Raw genomic sequence first — 19,392 nt, 5'->3', positions numbered from 1 at the left:
GTACTGATTGTCTTTACAGAGTAGACAATTTGCAGATCGTGCACAATCGTGTCGCAAAACGCATCAACTCAACGCAACTTGAGCATGGTGTGCGAATTTGTGCATTATGCAAACAGTGTAACACTGTTCATCTCAGACAGCTATAAAAGATATATCTCCTCGAGGTTGTATGTCAAAGCTCATGGTCATGGAGCGAATTAAAAAAAAATAACTGAGATGGTTCGTGACGGTGAATATGGGCGCAAATCACAATCGGCAGCGCGGTTGTGTCGCAATTTTTCCTGCAGGCCCACATCCTTCATACGATACCATCCTAAAAGCTGTGAAAAGTTTAAAGGAGACAGGCTGCGGGACTAACCGATTTCGATCCAGCAGACCAGCTAAGATAGAGCGGAAAGTATAAGCATTCTTGGCAGATATAGTGTGGACGGATGTTTTTCGTGGAATGAAATGTACAACAAATAGAATATCCATTATTGGGCACTGGAAATCCACCATGTTCTGCCGACTTCAAATACGGTTTTCAATTAAAGTTTTGTGTCAAATTTATAACAACAAGCTAATCGGCCCAATATTTTACCAGGGTACATTAACGGCTGCACGATATTTAGAACTTCTGCAAGACGTAATACACAATTTTGTTGAGAAACTACCATTAATTCAACTCCAGAATTGATGGTTCCAACATGACGGCGCTCCTGCGCACAAGGCATCACATGTGAAGCAGTACTTGATGGAGGAATTCAAAGAACGCATAATCGGGTATGGTGGTTTCGAAGAATGGCTTCCACGAGCACCTGACCCGACTCCAATGAACTTTTTCAGCTATCTTTCCTGTGGGGATACCTCAAACAGCAGGTGTGTGCTACCCCTGCACAAACACTGCAGGACCTTCAACGAAGTATCACAGATGTTTGTGCAAACGTGTCACCCGCTATGTTGCAACATGAAGTTCTAACAAGGGTGGGTCCAAATGCGCATTTCAGCTGATGGAGAGAAGTTTGAACATCAGAAATAAAGTAGCTTGTGATAACTAGTCGTTTTTTTCTTTCTAAGATCGTTTCGTCACGTCACAGTATAGGAAATCTCGAACAAACAAATGCGCGTTTAAAACATTCTATCCTTAACATTCATGTCCACGAGAGGTCTTTTCGTACTAAATTGACGATACTTTACAACTTTGTAATTCACGTTTTCTTCCCATCTCGTGCCGTTTTCGAGATAGGGACGGTAACTCAGCCGTTTTCCACCAGGTGGCGCTGTAAGCTGTCTCATGTAGTAGCTTATGGCCACTTTACTGTACCTAGACACCACTTTTATAGCTGTAGCCGTTCGGCAGTTAAACGGTTGGTACTGGACTAATAGGTACTTTGTATATGTATGAGTGTGTGTTGGGAAATTTGCATTCCCCATTGCTGCTGCGCACTGCTGAAGAAGTAATAAGTTCAACACTAATCGTGCAGTAGAATCCAAGAAATGTTTGTAGACTGTGTGCCCTCCCGACGTAGGGTGTGTGTCATCCTGGTTATCGACGTGGTTAGTAGCCATTATTCTCTCCAGAGTGCTGCGGCAATGTGATGCATGGAATCCTAATATGCAATATAGCTGTCGATGACTAAAATGGAAAGAGAAATCTGTCAGGGTATCCCGAACAATATTTATATGAAGAATGGCATGGAATTGTTGTAGCCAGGTACCTGCCGACATACCAGTCAAGTTAATCACCTGTTATTGATCATGTTATGTTTTTCCTGACATGTCATAGGTTGACATATCCTGTATATCTGTTTTTGTAAAGCTTAAAGAAAGCACCCATTAAAATTTATGTCTTACTTATATGAAGTATCGTTCTTTGTTATAGACAACCTGTTTTCTACTACGTATAACTCTCAACTCTACATAAAACCAACTCTCTCTTTCTACATATATGTACACTCGTACGGCCGAATTGAACATAATTTTTATTGCTGGACAAAAAACTGATTATCAAAACATGTTCTTCTTCACACATCATTATTGGCGCATTATGCACTCCACAGTTTTATATAAAGCTTATCACATTTTAGATCACGGAGTAGTTAGCGGCAAAAGAAACCAAAAAGCAGCCAAGAAGAGCGAAATGCGCGGCAAAGACCTTTTAATACCAGATTACATTGCGTATCACATATCAGATTAATATTCGGTTGATGATGGGTTAAGATTTCATCGATAAGTGCGCAGTATTTATCTAGAAAGGTAGATAGGCGAGTAGTTGATGATGTGGTAGATGAATTCATAAAGAAGCAGACTTGCAGACGTGGTCGAATTCAATTATTTACTTTTTATCCATGGGTGACACATATTTTCATTAAGTCAGCACAAGGAATATGGGCGTTTTAACATCTGTTTTTAAAGAATTTTCACTTCGATACGGATAAGCTTGAGAAATATACTTTTGAAGACAGCAAGCAATAGCAGCTTGCAAGACCGAAGCAGAAGCAAAAAGGTGACGCATTCAGAAGTGTGGGAATGAGATTCGTTTCGAACCTTAATAGAAATGTTATTGAGTGACTGGATAAACGGTTGCAGCGTTACGTAAGATCTTATGATGCAGATTAATTTTGAAATGATATAGTTTAGATTAATATATTAGAGATAGTTGCTATTTTTAGGACAGTAAGGGGAAATGTCCAAGATGAAGAATGAAAGGGGCTTCTGCATTTAAAATTAGAAATTTGTTTTACATATTTTTATCTTACATATATCCTTTCATTTTAATTTAAATGGAAATTAATGACATTTATACATTTTTTCCCCAATAGGTTTTTATGATATAGAATACATTCGACAGTTGCGAAAAATAAAATAAAAAAAAAGGTAATAAAAAGTAAAAATATATAATGAATGAAATTTATCCTCATATATATATATATATATATATATATATATATATATTCAGTAGCTTATCTCACAGAATAAACTGGACAGTTGTGTAAAACTTGAGGGGGGAGATTTTTAAATAAAGGGAAATAAAGCTTACATTTTTCCTTAGCATAATAATGTATACTGGACATCCGGGGCAAATTAAAAAAAAAATTCAATTTTGATTGAAAATGAGTAAAGGTTACATTTCCCTTCAATAGTTTATTTTTATATAGAATAAACTGAATGGTTTCACGTGGGGGAGGAAGACGGAATCCGATTTGCAACTGATATGAACAAAATTTTTATATATATTCCTAATAGCTTATTTTCATACATAAGAAACCGCACACTCCTTAGAAATAAGAAGCAAAATCCGATTTTAAACAGAAATGAATGAATTTGTTTAATAGCTTATTATCTAAAATAAACTAAACCACTACAAAAAATTTCACAAAATAAATCCAATTTTAAATTAAAAGGAATAAAATTTATCTATTTATTCCAGTAGCTAATTATTATATTTGTTCTTAATTTCTATTAAAATTATATCTGTTCTTCTTTTAACCCTTTGAAGGGCACCGGTATATAATATATACCGGTTGTTTGTCAATTTTTTAACCTCCGAAAAAATGCTAACTTTTCTACACCAAAAGCTATAATCGTAAGTGTCTAGTATTTTCTTTCGATTCTAAATGGCAACATCACTCTATGAATGCTCAATATTTTACAGTTATGAAATTAATTTACGTCGTTCCAAGGTATCATGTTGGAAGATTGATAAATTCTATTGGAGGGAAAGAAAAAATTCAAAATCTGCAAATATATGACGTACACATGCTGAATCTTACATATTTACTTCATTTCAGTCAGAAGTGATAATTAACAGCAAATTATTTATACGATTTTAAAACCGGTATATAATATATACCGGCGCCCACACTGAGGGTACCGCGCCAATAGATGGCAGCACCAGTCTTCTCCTTTTCTATTCTGTGACGTGACAGAATTTCTTTATTATTATAACAGTTTATGATGTAATAATATTTCATGATTAACTTATAAGTCGTTTAGGATTAAATATTATGTTCATGGAGGAATGGGGAGTTTTCTGACTGCGCTAGGACTGAATACAAGTATATTAGTTTCATTTATTCTTTGTGTACTCAGCTCAAGTTTCATTCGTCTGTGTTTAGCTAAAATTTTTATTTCAGCACTTATCTCTTTCCAAAGAGAAAGACTCATCGATTTCAAAATTCCCGTCTGGGGTCAAAACTTCACACAATTGTAGGGTTTAAACGTGGCATGCTAGCCCCCAAAAGACACCTGTTGCTTCCTGTTTTCCAAAATCCTAGAATGTAAGAAAATGAAAAGAGATGATTGACAACCAATTTGTCTTTCGGGAGCCAGGCCTTCTTCCCTTTGTGAAGTGTGATAAGATCACACAAAGGGAAAGCTCACTTAAAATGGAAATGTACTTAAGGTCCATCTCATAGTGTAATCACAAAAACTGCTGATTTGAAAGCATGCTTTTATTCTTTAGGGAAATTCTTTTTAATTCTTTGTTAATTTCAGATGAAAGACTAGAGAACACAAGAGAAATTTGCGCTCTGGTTGATACAAATAGGTTGTTTCACAAATAAATTTTCACAGTTGGTGAAAGGAGGAAAAATATTTCTAAGCCCCGTTTTAGATGCAAACTAAAATTTATCCAAAAGTTGAAAAGGATCCCCTATGAAGCCAAAGGGGTTGAAAATCAGAATAAGAGCTTTGAGGTGTATCAAATAATAAATTTGTTTAACGGTGTTTCTTCCTGAACAAAAAGATATATTACAACCTATATTTACAAAAAATAAAAAAGGGACCCTTACGGTCCTCCGTGATCTAAAGTGTGTGTGCGTGAAGGGGGGCAATTCTTCGTATCATAGTATGAAGCATGGTTTTTTTCACATATTATCTAAAGCATAAAATACAACTTCAAAAATGCAACATAATTTCTCAGCTGAGTCGGTCGTAGTGCTTCATTTTTCAATTTTTTTAAATTTTCGGCTGAGTTACATCTGCTTGTAATATTATACTAGTTCAGTTACAGCATGATACGATTTACACAAGCAGTGTTATATTTGCTAATTTTTTTTATAAAATAATATTGAATTTAAATCAAGTTGAAGAGCTTTTTACCCATAAGTATGTTCAGCTGGGTTGCATCATCAAAGTGCATAAAAACATAAATTTTATTTTTAAAATTTTAAATTTCTGCCGAAATTTAAGAAAATTTTGTCTTTAGACTTACATAACTATATTCAAGCACTCATCACTACAGACGCACATCAAAAGTACCCAAAATTAATTTAAAAAACAAAGATTAACAGTTGGCAACTACCTGGAAAAAAATGTCCTAGAGGGGCGCCGGTATAAAATATATACCGGCTCTCAAAATTCCGGATTTCGCTCTAGAATTTTTTTAAGTCTCAATTTTGTGTCCTTAGGGTCCATAAGTTATAGTTCATGCAAAATTTTACCACAATTTAAATTATTTTATATACCGCCCCTCAAAGGGGTAAAGGCAGCACCCATGTCTTCTCTTAAAAATTACGTTATTAAAGAACTCTTCAGAATACATGTAATTAATAATCAATAAAATAAACAGGAACATATTGTTGTTCATGCATAAAAAATTAAAACTGCAGCCTCAAAAACTGGAATTCATATTAAGTAAATGTAAAAACATATCGCTAAAATCATATTTCTGCTACCGGATTTTCTCCGAATTCACCAATGCAGTTAAAACTCGACTGACAGTAAAAGCTAACGAGATAGCGTCTGATGAAAAGCGTTTACCTATTGCCTCCGAGCGGAATGGGTTGATCAAGAGTGCGACCTCATCTAAAACGGGGTCGAATCACGTGGCTGATGACGACACCAAACGAAGTGAGGCTGGAATTTTCTTCATCGAAACACATCTTTTTCTTTCGATTTGATGATTTAAAAAAGAACGCCGATGATTGGAAGAGTGTGTCCCAAGGTCATCAGCTGATACTCTTCGTGTAAAAGTTTTTCTTTTTTGACTCGGAAAGTGTTTTAAAAATCACGAAACAAGTGGTTTTTCTCAGTGTTTATGCAGTGGTTACTTTTGTCGTCTGTTCCGTTTTCATTTGACATCCAATGGATTCATGTCTTCTCCATGCCGATTCGCCTGTAGTGGTCGTCGATCGAAGACGAGCTAGCTGGTAAGTAGTATTGTTTTTGTTATTAAACCTCGATTCAAATGCATGGCCCCCTCCCCTTTTAATCGCTTGATATGAATTTTGCCCTTTGGAGTGGAAGGGGGAAAATTTGCAAAGAACACAACGGTGTATTTTTCCGTTATTTCTGATTCGTTGCACAAATATTTGTAGAATGCCATTTGACAGTAATCTCTATTATTAAACAACGAATAATTTGTATGCATGCGTGTGCTTCGCATTGTGAGAAAACGGCGGCAGCAGTTTCTGAGAACACGCGTAGTTTTTCACCGTAACATATGTATCTCGAAGCCTCGGATTTTGAATTTGATTTTTTAATTTGTTTCATATATTGTGAGACACCAGTATGTTGCCATTCAGCAAAGTATACCATTCTTAGCTTTCAAATTTTATCTGTTAGGAGTTGTTAACAAATTAAGCGATTTGAAATCAATAAACCCAGTTTTATATATATTTAAGTTTTTTAATTTGATTGATGTCTTGCTGCTAGCTGGAGTCGTGGTAATAGTTTTTTGGATATAATTCAGTATTTATTACTTTTTGTCCAACTGATTTATCCTATAGTCTGGGGTAATATCACTGCAAGCTTCTTTTTTTTTTAATTGTTCTTTGAGAAATCTTTACCAGGTTTCGTTCTGTCTATAGGTTGGGGGAGGGAGGAAAATGAATTTTGCTAGAGAAATAGTAATTTTAAAATAATTATCTATCATGTTAAAGGAATTGCACAGTCCTGTATCCATTACGGCTCACTGTATAATTTCTGATAAAATTTTTTTATTATTACTCCGCCATTAGCCACTACAACGAAAAAGGGAGCGATGCCTCGTGGAGCACTTTTTAAGTAAAATTGGCTGGTATCGATATTGCTCACATGGAGAAAACAATGAAAACGGCTGTGCAGCTATCCCGTGTGCTGAGACTTAAACACTGGACCGAGATACCAGTGCTCAGCGGCTTTACCATTCGGCGGCGGTTGGCTTCTATTGCATTTAAAAATTAGAAACTTTGGACTGGAAGAATTGATTAAATTAGTGTTATAAAAAAAAGCAATACTTTTCGTTTATTTTTTTAAATCATTATATATTTTTGTGAAATTATACTACTTGAACCCAATGAAATTAGACTAACCGTACTTTTAAAATCATTATTATTCCATATTTCTTATTTTAAAAGAAACGTTTTGCCACTCGGCAAAGCGTAAGATATTTCTCTTTTAAAATAACAAAAAACTCGGTGATTTAAAAGAAATATGTTACCACTGATGGATATAAAATATTTTTATCTTTCACGGTTCAGTTTTTTTTTTTTTTTTTTTTTTTTCCCATTCCGTGAAGTGTAAGATATTTTTCTTTCAAATTTAATCTGCATATTATCAATAAACTAAAAGATTTAAAACAAATCAACGCAGTTCTTTATCTTTATTATTATTATTATTATTAATTATTAGCTCAACCTGTGGAATTACCCTAACTGGACTCATTGAAATCATTATATATTTTTCTTTTTTATAACAACTGTTTTAGGCAGGGAGAGACTTAAATTTCAAATCAAGAACACTAGCGAAAATCATTTTGACTAATAGATCGAGTAGAATCCATAATGATTGCTAAGCACTTAGAAATAGTTTTTATTGAATTACTTTTGCTTCCGTATTAAGAAAGCATGGGCAAACAGCAGTCATCAACCATAGGCCATAGAAGTGTGACAACCGACGAAAGATTTGCCGACAAAGTGAGACTTCTGAGATACATAAAATTAGTCTCTTAGGCAATACAAATGTTTTAAGAACTGTCAGGGTTTGATTTTAAACGGAGAAAACGAGGCGTATGCACCAGTCATTTACTTCAAGAGGCCTTCTGGTAAGCTTCAAATCTAAGAATTTAAATACCCAAAATAGTTACTACTTAGATTACTGACATTCCATGATTAGCTAATTTATTTTAGCGCAAAAATATGTAATAATTTTTTTTCTTATTTAAAAAATTTTAAGGATTTTGATTTTTTAATAGAGATTTTAGGACAGAATAATCTAATAAAAATTAAATTTCTACATAAAATAGTATTATGTAAAATAAAAACAAATTGGAAAATTTGACTTTATATTTATTTTCATTTTCAGCTGTATTTTTGCATTCGAATATTTAGCTTGCTGAAGCACTTCTTTATTTGAATATTTAATTACTGAGATATAAACCAGGAAAAAAAATGTAAAACTGCTATTTTTTTTTAAATTTAAAATTTGACATTGTTAAATTATGATTTATAATAAGCGAGATAATAATTTAAACAATTCCAAAATTAATATTTGACATCATAAATATCATGCAATTCAGGAAAAAAATTTTTTTTTGCTTTCGCATTTCAAAAGAAACTGAATTTTTAATACATTTTATTTATATACTTATCTTGAATTGAAAATCAATTTAATTGTATCAATTCGGTTGCATCGTTATTTAATTAATAGTAAAATCAAGAATTCTTTTCGATACTTACGGAAAATCCCGTCGACCATTTTTGCCTGTAAAAAAAAAAAAGACGCCAAACTATGCCATTTTTCGCCAAAAATCGAAATTCTTCAAACACGCTGGGTTTGGTGTAACCTTTTTTTTTTTTTTTTTTTTTTTTTTTTTTTTGCGAAAATGAAGAAATCGGTGATTTCGCGAAATTCGGAAGTGAAAAATTTCTGATTTTTTATTATTATTTGAGGCAAAAAAAAGTTTTTCGCGAGACTTATATTTTCTCGCGAAAATAAAAACCTATGGAAGATAATTACTTTTACAGTATAATAATAATAATAATCCTTAATAAAAAATGGACATTTTTAATGAAAAATTAAATATAAGTAAATGACAACATAATAAATTTGAAAGAAAAATAAGAACAATACAACGTTTTTTTACATTTGAAACAACAGAATAGTAGATTTGTTTCCAATCTAGAGAAATAAGCTTCCCAATAACAAAGATAACGCCTTCTTTTATTATTGCGAATTAAATAATGCTTAATTCTTTCTGGAATTTATTAGAGGAAATAAGTGCTTAAGATTTACTTTATAATTTTCAGTACAGACATTTTGAGTTTTTATGTATTTTTGCCTTGTAGCGAAGTGAGAACTGAATTAATTGAATGAGAAATACTGAATCGTCTGTGAAAAACTGTTTCTTTTTTTGTTTTTGTTTTGTTGTTGTTGTTCTTTACTTAATATCTTTTATACGTGTGTACTCCAACTGCGCTAATGAAAATATCCCCCGGGTCGAGCTATAGTCCTACTTCGCCAATCAAAATTTCTTCCTCCTGCTGCCTACAGGGTTACAATTTAACTTTTCGAAGCCAATTGTAGCCAAGAGGAAAATAAAAATAAATAAATAGAATTACATATCACAAGAACAAGTAAAAAATATCTTAGTTACTTGAATAACAGTAATAAATGCGAGAATTAACAAAGAAAATAAAAGGTATTGGTAAACATACATATTAGCATTACAAACATCTTTCATTTATTAAAATAATATCATAAATTAAATAATTATAAAGCATACAAATTATATTTTTAATAAATTACATCAATAATAGTCAAGATGTCTGAACTAGACTGGAAAATTTAATAGAGTTCACTAGCTTGCAAAAAATTATTCCATATCAAAGTGTGTTAAAGTGTGCTAAAAAGATTTTTTGTTAATTAAAGTAATCATGTAAATGTTTGCAGAAATTAAATTTAGTTAAATTAAAAAAAAGCTTAGCATAAAATCTATTATAACAACATTACTATGCATTTGGAACACTGACGTATAAATTTAAATTATTATGCTAAGAACTTTTTTCTAAAATTTATCTAGAAGAAAGGAATTAGATAAACAATACTGCAAATTAATATAATCAATCAGGCCTTTCAATAAATAAAAGTTAATTTTTTTAACCAAAAATTAAAAATTGGGATGCAAAATTTTGAGTAATATACTTGGAAATATCTGAACATATAATTAATTAGAAATGTATAATTAAATTAATACCAAGCTAATTAACAGTAACATTAAGCTTAATTTCATTCAATCTAAAACAAGCAATCGATCAGGAGCTCCACATAACTGAATTAATGCTATTTTACGTAGATTTGCGTATAAAATAAAAGTTGCACTTGTGAAACAAGTGAATAATGTACTGATAGTCAACAGGAATTAAAATGCAGTGCTTAAAAATATAACTACTTGTCAGAAGGTATGCAAAGTTGCTATGGCTAGAGAAATTGAATGATTATAGAAAACTCATAAAGTTAAGCGCTACAGTGTGAAAAGAAAATTCTGGAATAAACATGTTAAGAAAATTAGATGGAGAAATAATCCTTAATTTATTGATATCCTTATAAACTCTATGCTTTTGGAAAAATGTTACATATAATTTGCACCGAGGTATCAATCACCGAAACCGAGTTAATTTCTTTCCTTATTTTTTCTTATCAGAGGGATTTGTAAAAAGATATGCTAAGGTAAAGGTGAAAATTTTTGCAATATTTTTAAAGAATAAATTAAAAAAGTATTTTTACTTCATGAACTGAAATTTTTACGCTACATTTTTACACAGTAAATAAGTACAAAAAAAGAAAGATCTGGGGGATCACTGGGACTAGAAACTCTGGTCGAACTACGAATGTTTAGTGACTTTTCCGCTTGATCATAAGACCTTTTGAAATTAGACTGAACAATATATTAAAGAAAATAGAAGATACAGCACACGTAAGAACAAAAAGGTGCTGAATTAGAGATTTAAATGTTTAATGTATCAGTTAAACTTAGATGTATGCCATTATGAAATATTAGGAATGTAGCATAAAAGCATGAGTGAAGAAGGCAATGGCAATCTAAGTCATTGTAATCTAAATGTATAACATTATCAGTATCTGCTATTAATTTCAATACTGCTGAAAAAATTATAAATGAATTATATCATAAATCACATTAACTCGTAGCATTATAAATTACACAGTTAGAAATATTATTAGCGTGATTTAGCGACCATCTTTGTTAACAGATAATTTCAAGTAATTAATTTTACATATAATTCAGCCTGAAACTAAGTTAGAAAATAAGCTACATGCTGAAGATTAAGCTTTCCCAAGTGTTAGAAACATCCTCTGTTAACTAGAGTTGTGATACAAGAATTTTAAAAAATTATCATTTAAATAGAAATTGGCATAAATACAATACAAAGTATATAAATTCTGCATGCATGAAAACTTGAGTAAAGTGCAACAATATGTGAGAAAGGAATGGATTAAAAGGGAATTGAAAATCCCAAGATATGAATATAAGAGATTTTGAATTTTTTTTTTGTTAATTATGAAAATTCTGCTGACGCTTATAATTATTAATGTATTAATTAAATGTGTATTAGAAATTAAAGGTATGCCAAAGTAAATCAGATGGAAAACAGAATAAGTATTTAAACGTTTCTAGTATTAAAATATGGAATTTGTAACAAAGTTAAATAACCTTAAAATAACTTCAATGACTAAAAATGGAAAGCTTAATATGGAATATATTGCAATAATATTCGTGTGAATTTAGAACGACTTAAGAAGTCCAATTTTTAGATTTAATAAAAAGAATTTTTTTAATTAAATTAGAACTGTTTACCTAAAATGGTAAATTTGAAAGTTAAAACCATTCTGCTATCTAAGAAGATTTGTTAATATTTATCTAGACAAGAAACTCATTTAAGGTGAGCTACAAATCCGATATTTGATAGGTTGATTATGTATCAGCTTTGTGTATGTCATTAATCTATCAATTTTACTATTCAAAACTGATACATATATCAGCGACTAAAATCTATAACTTGGAAAGTTTTTAATTCTTACAGAGAATAAAAAAGATCTGGCTCATCATTCCTTTAAGCATTATAAAACTTTAAAATGAGTGTTAAAGAAATTTATTTTTACTTTAGCACACGCCAGACTTTAAATTAATATTTGTTTTGCATACACAATTTTTACAATATTGATAAATGAAAATAAAGACTTGCAGTCTCAATAGAATGTCTCATTAATGGCGATAAATGACTTTTTGTAGCACCCAATGTTATTGGAAAAGAAATAGGGCATAGGAAACGTCGCGCAGTTCGTGGATTAGATAATAGGGGGACGGGGATCTTCGATCAAATTTGGCGCAGTTCGTACCCTACTCCTTTTATACATCGTTTTAGATTTATTATAGTATTTGAATAGAACATGTGGCAACGATTAGATAATTCTTAAGATGGTATAAATTTTGTGCATTCTGAGTTAAAAAATTAAAATTCAAAAGATTCAAAACAAGGCAATTCAAATAATTACAAATGCACCCTGGTTTGAGCAGAATAGCACCTTACACAACGACTTGAAAATCAAACCTACAGAAGCAGAAATTTTAAAATTATCTTATAACTTCTTTACGAAGTGCGACAATCATCCTGAAAATATTATTAAAAAACTCGGAAATTATGATTGCACAGTAGAACAACGCCACAAAAGGCTCCGTACTATTCACCACAATAGTCGGGGGTAATTGTAGATATATTTTTCGTTCTTTACTTATTTAGCCAAGTTTTATTTTGTTATTATTATTACTTTTCATCTTACCGCATTACTTTAGCAAAGCGCTATGGGCTTTGTCCCTGCCAAAGCAGGTGTAGACTTTGGTGTGTATCTAGTTTTATTCTTGTGAACCGTTTTCGACTGTGACAAACTGTGCTATTTCATCATATAATCAATTTTCAATAATTACTTATCTAAAGAATAGTATGAAAATTTTTTCAAAAATGCCTCACCTACAAGAGATGACTCCACCGGAACACCAGCATACTAAGAAGCTTTTCATTTTCAAAAATAGATGGAGCCACATGAGCACATTCGTATCTTCTAAGTTTACTTATCTCTCAACAGATGACGGCACTGGAGCCTCCATTAAAAATCTCTGAATTCTAGCACAGCATGTGTACAAGTACTTTCCATTCTAGTGGATTCAACTCCCTTGATCCTCAAGATTTAGAAAAGTCAAGAATGATATATTGGTAAAGGCCGCAACAAGCCGATTTCCTCTTACCCGAAGTTAAGATATAAGTTAAAAAATGATTGAAACGTAGCGCTGTTAAGTACTACCAGACTAGGGCCAGAGTACCGCTATGGTAAACAAATATAGTGAATTTTGAAGAGTGAAATTATTCTTTTGTGCTTTATGCACTATCGACGAAGTAGATTTAAGTCAATCCAATAAGTTTAAATGAAATGCAAGAAAAAATGGGTATAATTTAATATTCCGTACAAGGAAGTCATGTGATGCACACATCAGATTTTTTGTATTTAGTATTTTTGTTTGTTTGTTTGTTTGGCGCGACTGGCGCCGTCTCTTGTGGTCGACGAAATTTTCCGTAAGTACCTTCTTTTCCTTTGAGTTTCTTTCGAAAGGGTAGTGTAAGATCCAATTTTAAAGCGTTTAAATTGGTATTTATGTGACAGGTACTAAAACTGAAGACAAATCATGCAAAATGGTGATATGTACTTTTCTATTTAAGCAACTCTGAATGAAAAATATTGCACTATGCAGTTAGTTAACGAAATACTGTATATGAAATGCACCTTATATGATGTCAGATTGCTTGTTTGAAACAAAGCAATTCAACGGCTATCTGCCTACGGAAAGAGATGCCTTCATGGAGGCTTTTTAAAGCAAAATTAGCTTCTATTTACCTTACACACAAGGAAAACCGCGTAAACCTTCATGTAGCAAGCCCGTTCGCCGGGATCGGAACCCTGGTTGAACTATCAGTGTTTAGCAGTATAAACTACTCGGTCGCTGGTGAACTAGTTCACAGGAAGAGGAGCTCCGTAACGGGTTTTTACCCTGACCTTTAGTTTTATAAAATTGGACTCTAATAGTGTTTCTGTTCCATAAGCTGGATGAGCTTACGCCAAGTTGTTTTCTTTGGCGAAGTTCATGTCGCTAAACGAAAATGAGCACTGAATACAATACAAAGGCCCACCAGCAGCCGAGCGGTAAAAGCCGCTGAACACTGGTAGTTCGGTCCGGGGTTCGAATCCCGGCGAACAGGCTGGCTGCATAAGCGTTTTCGTGGTTTTCCCCGTGTGTAACGTGGATAAGAGCCAGTTTCCCTTAAAAAGACCTCCACGGGGCATCCCTCCCTTTGCGTGTAAGTGCCTAAGGGCAGAGCACGTGTTATAAGTAAAAAAAAAAAAAAAAAAAGGAATATAATATAAACCAACTATTTTTTTTTATTTGTGCCAGAAATTTTCACGTATTCAAGTTAAAAAAGTCGTTAAAATTGGGTAAAAGTAAGTTGAAATTTTTTAACATAACCTTGAGAACCTATTTACAAAATTATTTAATTCCTAGTTAACAGAAAGAGACTAAATCACAATCCCCGGGATTGTCAAAAATGTCGTCAACATCCGAATCTGAGTACGTCTTAGCATATTCTTTTGGCATCAGATGTTCTATGCCTTCAGATTCAACAGTTGGGCACAAATCACTGTCAGTTTCAGTGGTCCTTTTTAAGTATCCTGGGTAGACTAATTTAACATCCTGCAAGAATCTAAATATTTTCTCTCCGCCAGAATTTAAATTATCCAACTGAACGTGCCGGTAAAACACAGCCAATAAACGATGTAAAGAGTTCTGGGGAATTCTATTTTCCAAGGTTTTTTTTTTTTTTCTTTTTTCAATAATTTGTTTTGATTTTCCAGCTCATTTGATGGTATTTGACCTGCCTTGAACGAATTTCTCTTTCCTGTGATTTTTGCTTTTATAAATAGCATTACAAAAAATGTTTCTCTACCCCAGCATATTGTTTCGCGGAATTTGTACATATAACGCTTGCTTCCTCATGGCAATAATATTTCATGTACAGCCATGGATGCCTCTTACTCTTATCGTCTACTTCAAAAAACAAGCTTCCCTTACCTCCCTTACCTTTCCCTATAGTAAATACCAAAAACATCAATTGTCATGCCTCCTGTTATTCGGCCACGCTCATATTTCCCGGTGAGTTAGGAAAGTATCATCAAGATTTTTTTTTTTTTTTTCCTTTAGATGCATAATGAGATGAAGGAAAAAGGAAAAACGTCGCTACTAACAGACAATAACCGAAATAAAGATAAGCGAAATTACGCTAAATAAAAACGGTCGCAAAGTTTGGCGTTAATCCCATTACGGAAGAATCCCCTTTAATTGTCAATACAGTTACGGTACATTCAGTTACAAATTTCGCTTACTTTTAAATTTTCTAAAATTTTATTTATTTATTTGGCTGTAGTGCAGAATTGGATGCCCTTCGATTAGCGACAAATTTTGTTCTCTTTTGGCGATGAAACCCCATTTCTGGTTACTATGATAGTTTTAACTTTTTTTTAGTTTCCTGATTTTTTTTAAGTGAAAATAGATCGATGTGTACATGGAAGTTAAGGCAGTGCGCAATGCCTGTTTTGTGCAATTCTCAGATTTTTTTCAAATGAAAATAGATCGATGTGTACATGTACACCAAGTTTGTACAATTCTTTGACTTTTTATTTTGGTCTTGTGTAGCGGCCATCTTGAAATTGTGCCTTCCTGGCTTCAAAAAATAATCCCCAAGAAACATGGGGCACCCAATTGTAAACTTTCACCATTTATTTATTTATTGTCTCCAGCCCCATTCAGTTGCCAATATAACTAGTTATTCTCGGAAAAGTTGACTTAACGAACCTAATCAACAGGTGACCTACCCAATATTTGCCTTCAGTAATGATTCATTGATGGTAAATCAATCATCAATGAATTGTGTTGGCCTTGTTATGGTATCAACACTCCAACGATAGAATGCTTGTGGAATCATCTTAAACAAATAATTGTACAGGATAAGAGAGGAACAATACCCGAAGTTATCCAGCTTCTGTAACCTTGTTGAATTGTTATGGCGATCTAAACAATTGGCACTCATTTTTTACCATATTTAGGGACACCATGAGTTTACATATGAATGAAAAGTAGAAATAATTATTAGTGGTGTTTTTATACCTGATTGCAGCAGTAAAACGGAACGAGAAACTGCTCCAATTGACATAGGATCATTTGAACTGCTTTTTTAATGTATTTAGAATACATTGGCGACCTTCGAGGAACATGATAGGTCCTCTTCAGGATAACGTTTTTTGGTGATGCTGTAAATTTAATATAATAATTTGGTAGTGTAATAAATCTTCTGGTAACATAATAAAAATAAAATACGTATAATTTATTTTTATTCATCTATTTATTTACATACTGCTGTTTTTCGTGTGGTTTAAATACGGTAATGTATTAGTTTATTTAGTTTTGATCATTGTTCACGGACGTTAAACCACCAGACGACTAGTAGGGTTACCTGTTATAAGAACACTCATAATTACTGTGATTTAAATAATTCTAAGCAATTTCATTAGAATGTCACGTCTTTCTATACAATAAACCGAAGAATTTTATTTTGCATCCCTCGCCTCAAGCCGATAGTCCTTGCATGCTTTGACATATTTGAATAACCTGCTGTAATTAATGAGTAATACTATAGTATTCGGATCTTTTCCATTATAAAGCAACATGCCCTAAAACGTTTTTCCTAGATATATATATATATATATATATATATATATATGCGTCATGTTGATATTTCTAATAAGAAAGCATACTTTCAGACATCCGTTCGTTTGGACTGTGGCAAAATTTTGCTGTACAAATAGATCTCTGTTAGGTTAGTTATTTTAATAAACAAAGAACGAAATAGAATAATATATAATTTGCTTATTCACAATCATTAATTACTTTCATTTCAAGAAAATTTATCTAAAATATAAGATTGGATTAGGGTATTTGGATTATGAAAAGCTCGTGAAAGCTACCTACCTGAGGATACCTTGACATTTTAGGAAGGAACACCTTGACATGGAGGACATTTTAAAGAAGACTCCCTGATATTCACATGGGGGAGAAAAAAGAAAACTCCCACACAGCGTTCATCGAGATGTGATCCCGGGTCGAACTACCAGTGTTCATGTGCCTTATCCCCAACCGCTAATGCGCTTATGAGACGTTAAGAACACCACACCGAACTGGAAGATGGCCAACAGGTAACATTGGCGTCTATTTACTATCTAAAATTTCCTGGCTTTTGCTCTCCTTTAAAACACAAGTCATTATATAACATTTTAATTACGAATCATTTATATTATATATCATAAAATTTAGTTTGGCAGTCGGGAACTTTTGAAGAATATCAAAAATCACTTGATATTCCAAATATACCTTTATTACTTGTGGCACTTCACAATGGGGGACAATCTGCACCCCAAAATTTTGATGATGGCGCATTACATTTTAAACAAAAGCAGCAAAGCAAGACACGTGTCCTTCAGCTAGCAAGCACAAGCACAGAAAGAGGGTGTGGTAGGATTGCAACAATATTTATAGTAAAATTTTTCGGTAATCTGATTGGCCAAAATTTATAGGCAATGCAGAAGTTTCAAGATGACATAATGCGGAATACGTTTTCAGATATGACGCAGTTTAGAGAAAGTTATTACTAGAGACAAAGTATCCAAATTAACAATGAATGCAAGAAAATTAAGAGGCATTTTAAATTATAATTTTGATTTGCACTGTTGAAACATGAAAGTTGGCGGAGATCCTTTTAAAGTTGCTCTAATCGCTCTTGCGGGAATATGAAGAAACTGACGCCACTTTTTATTTAATAAACAATTAGTAATCGACCAACTTTGTTTTTGCGCTTCGTAAAAATTACTTTGTCTAGTTTTACTATTTTGTTACGCCCTCCCGTTTTAACGAAAGCTCTATTTAGAACAAACACTATGAGCACAGATATTCTGAAGGTAATTCTTCCAACCTATGATGGTCTTGTCGGCCACATTTTACTGACCATATCGTGTCCATTAATACACGCATTTGTATGGTAGGATTCCATAACTTCGAAAATAATTTTACTGCTTGCTGTTTTGCAGGAGGCAGTTTCCAAAGGAGAGGAACAGCAATAACAATTAATTTATAACCTTGTTCATTAAAAAAAAGGCTTAATCAGAATCAGAAGGGATTAAACAAAAACGTAGGTGTTATAATTGTATTACTACGCCACGCTCATCCCTAACTAGCGATGAATTACCCTGCTTGACGACAGTTTCATGGTCGACGGGATAATAGGTAAGTACCAAATGTTTTATTGTTGTTGTCTTGTACATATTACATGGAACAATGGTTGCCAGAGCTTACACCAAAGAGAGATTGGACTTCTATTTTCCACCCCAATTTTGAGGAAGAGCACCCAAGGGCAGATCTGGGGTCTCCCACCCCTCTCCACTTCCACATGAGAGAAATTTCGGCTCGCCGCATGTTTAGAATGCCAAATATTTTAAATGATGCAAATATTCATATTTTGGCGTTTCGAAATTAAAAAAACAAAAACAAATGTTGTAATAATTACGATATCTAACTTTTATATGGCTGCCCACCAGGTCCCTATAATCACATTTAGAAAAGATCTTATTATAGAAAATCAAAAACGGAAAGTTTGATTTCCGTACAAAAACAATTCACCAAGGTATTTATTTCCAAAATTTGCTGTTTTTAGCGTCATTTTCAAATTGCGGTCGGAAGTCGGTAAATAAATTAAATTGAAATAATTCGAGATTGATTTACCCCTTTAAATGTCATTCGGTGATATTCCTTTGAGATTTACTAATGTCTTTAATTTATAATTTTTAAATATTTGGTATGCCCGAAGAAATTTCACTTAAATAACTTCTAAATTTTTAAATGGTAAAAATACGTTAGTTTGAACTGGATCATCGATGTAGGGGCTGTAATAGAAACAATAAACTATTGTTGTAACTAATATCGCTTATCTAATATCAGAGAAAGCCCACAAAATTCATCGTGGCAAGGAGGCAAGATTGCGCCTGTCGTTGTCAAGAGCCATAAGCATCATATAGGTGATATACGACTTTTTTCTCCATCCCCAGTTTTGAAGGAGAGCACTCCGAGGAGAACGGATTCGAAAGTCTCCCACCCCTCTTCTCCTACCACTAACCTCTGAAGAAAACGTTCGGCCGGCCGCATATTTTGAGTGCCGCCATGCCACGCAGACACTATACATTTACAAACATCCATGCCTTCTCCGGGATTCAAATCCGAGTCCTTCGGTAGGGCAGTCAAAGTCGTTAAATACTATCCCGGTT

General features: G+C 33.0%; 1 protein-coding gene across 2 annotated transcripts in view; it reads left to right on the top strand.

The window, feature by feature from the left end:
• The first annotated feature begins 5,836 nt into the window (after nucleotides 1–5,836).
• The window catches only part of LOC118185252 (pantothenate kinase 3-like), a 104,191-nt gene continuing 90,635 nt past the window's right edge, over nucleotides 5,837–19,392 (top strand). Inside the window, exon 1 of one of the 2 annotated variants that reach the window (XM_035355093.1) lies at nucleotides 5,837–6,131. In XM_035355093.1, coding sequence (XP_035210984.1) covers nucleotides 6,067–6,131 — 65 coding nt within the window. In that variant the 5' untranslated portion in view covers nucleotides 5,837–6,066. Of the gene's footprint in view, nucleotides 6,132–17,108; nucleotides 17,275–19,392 lie in introns of those variants that run through there. The other variant, XM_035355094.2, reaches the window with a different exon arrangement.

The sequence above is a fragment of the Stegodyphus dumicola genome, chromosome 1 (assembly GCF_044657685.1).
Source record: "Stegodyphus dumicola isolate Sdum_Otavi_A_Nest chromosome 1, ASM4465768v1".
Classification (NCBI taxonomy): domain Eukaryota; kingdom Metazoa; phylum Arthropoda; class Arachnida; order Araneae; family Eresidae; genus Stegodyphus; species Stegodyphus dumicola.
The sequence above is the reverse complement of the archived record's forward strand: the minus strand, read 5'-3'. Positions and strand labels throughout refer to the sequence as shown.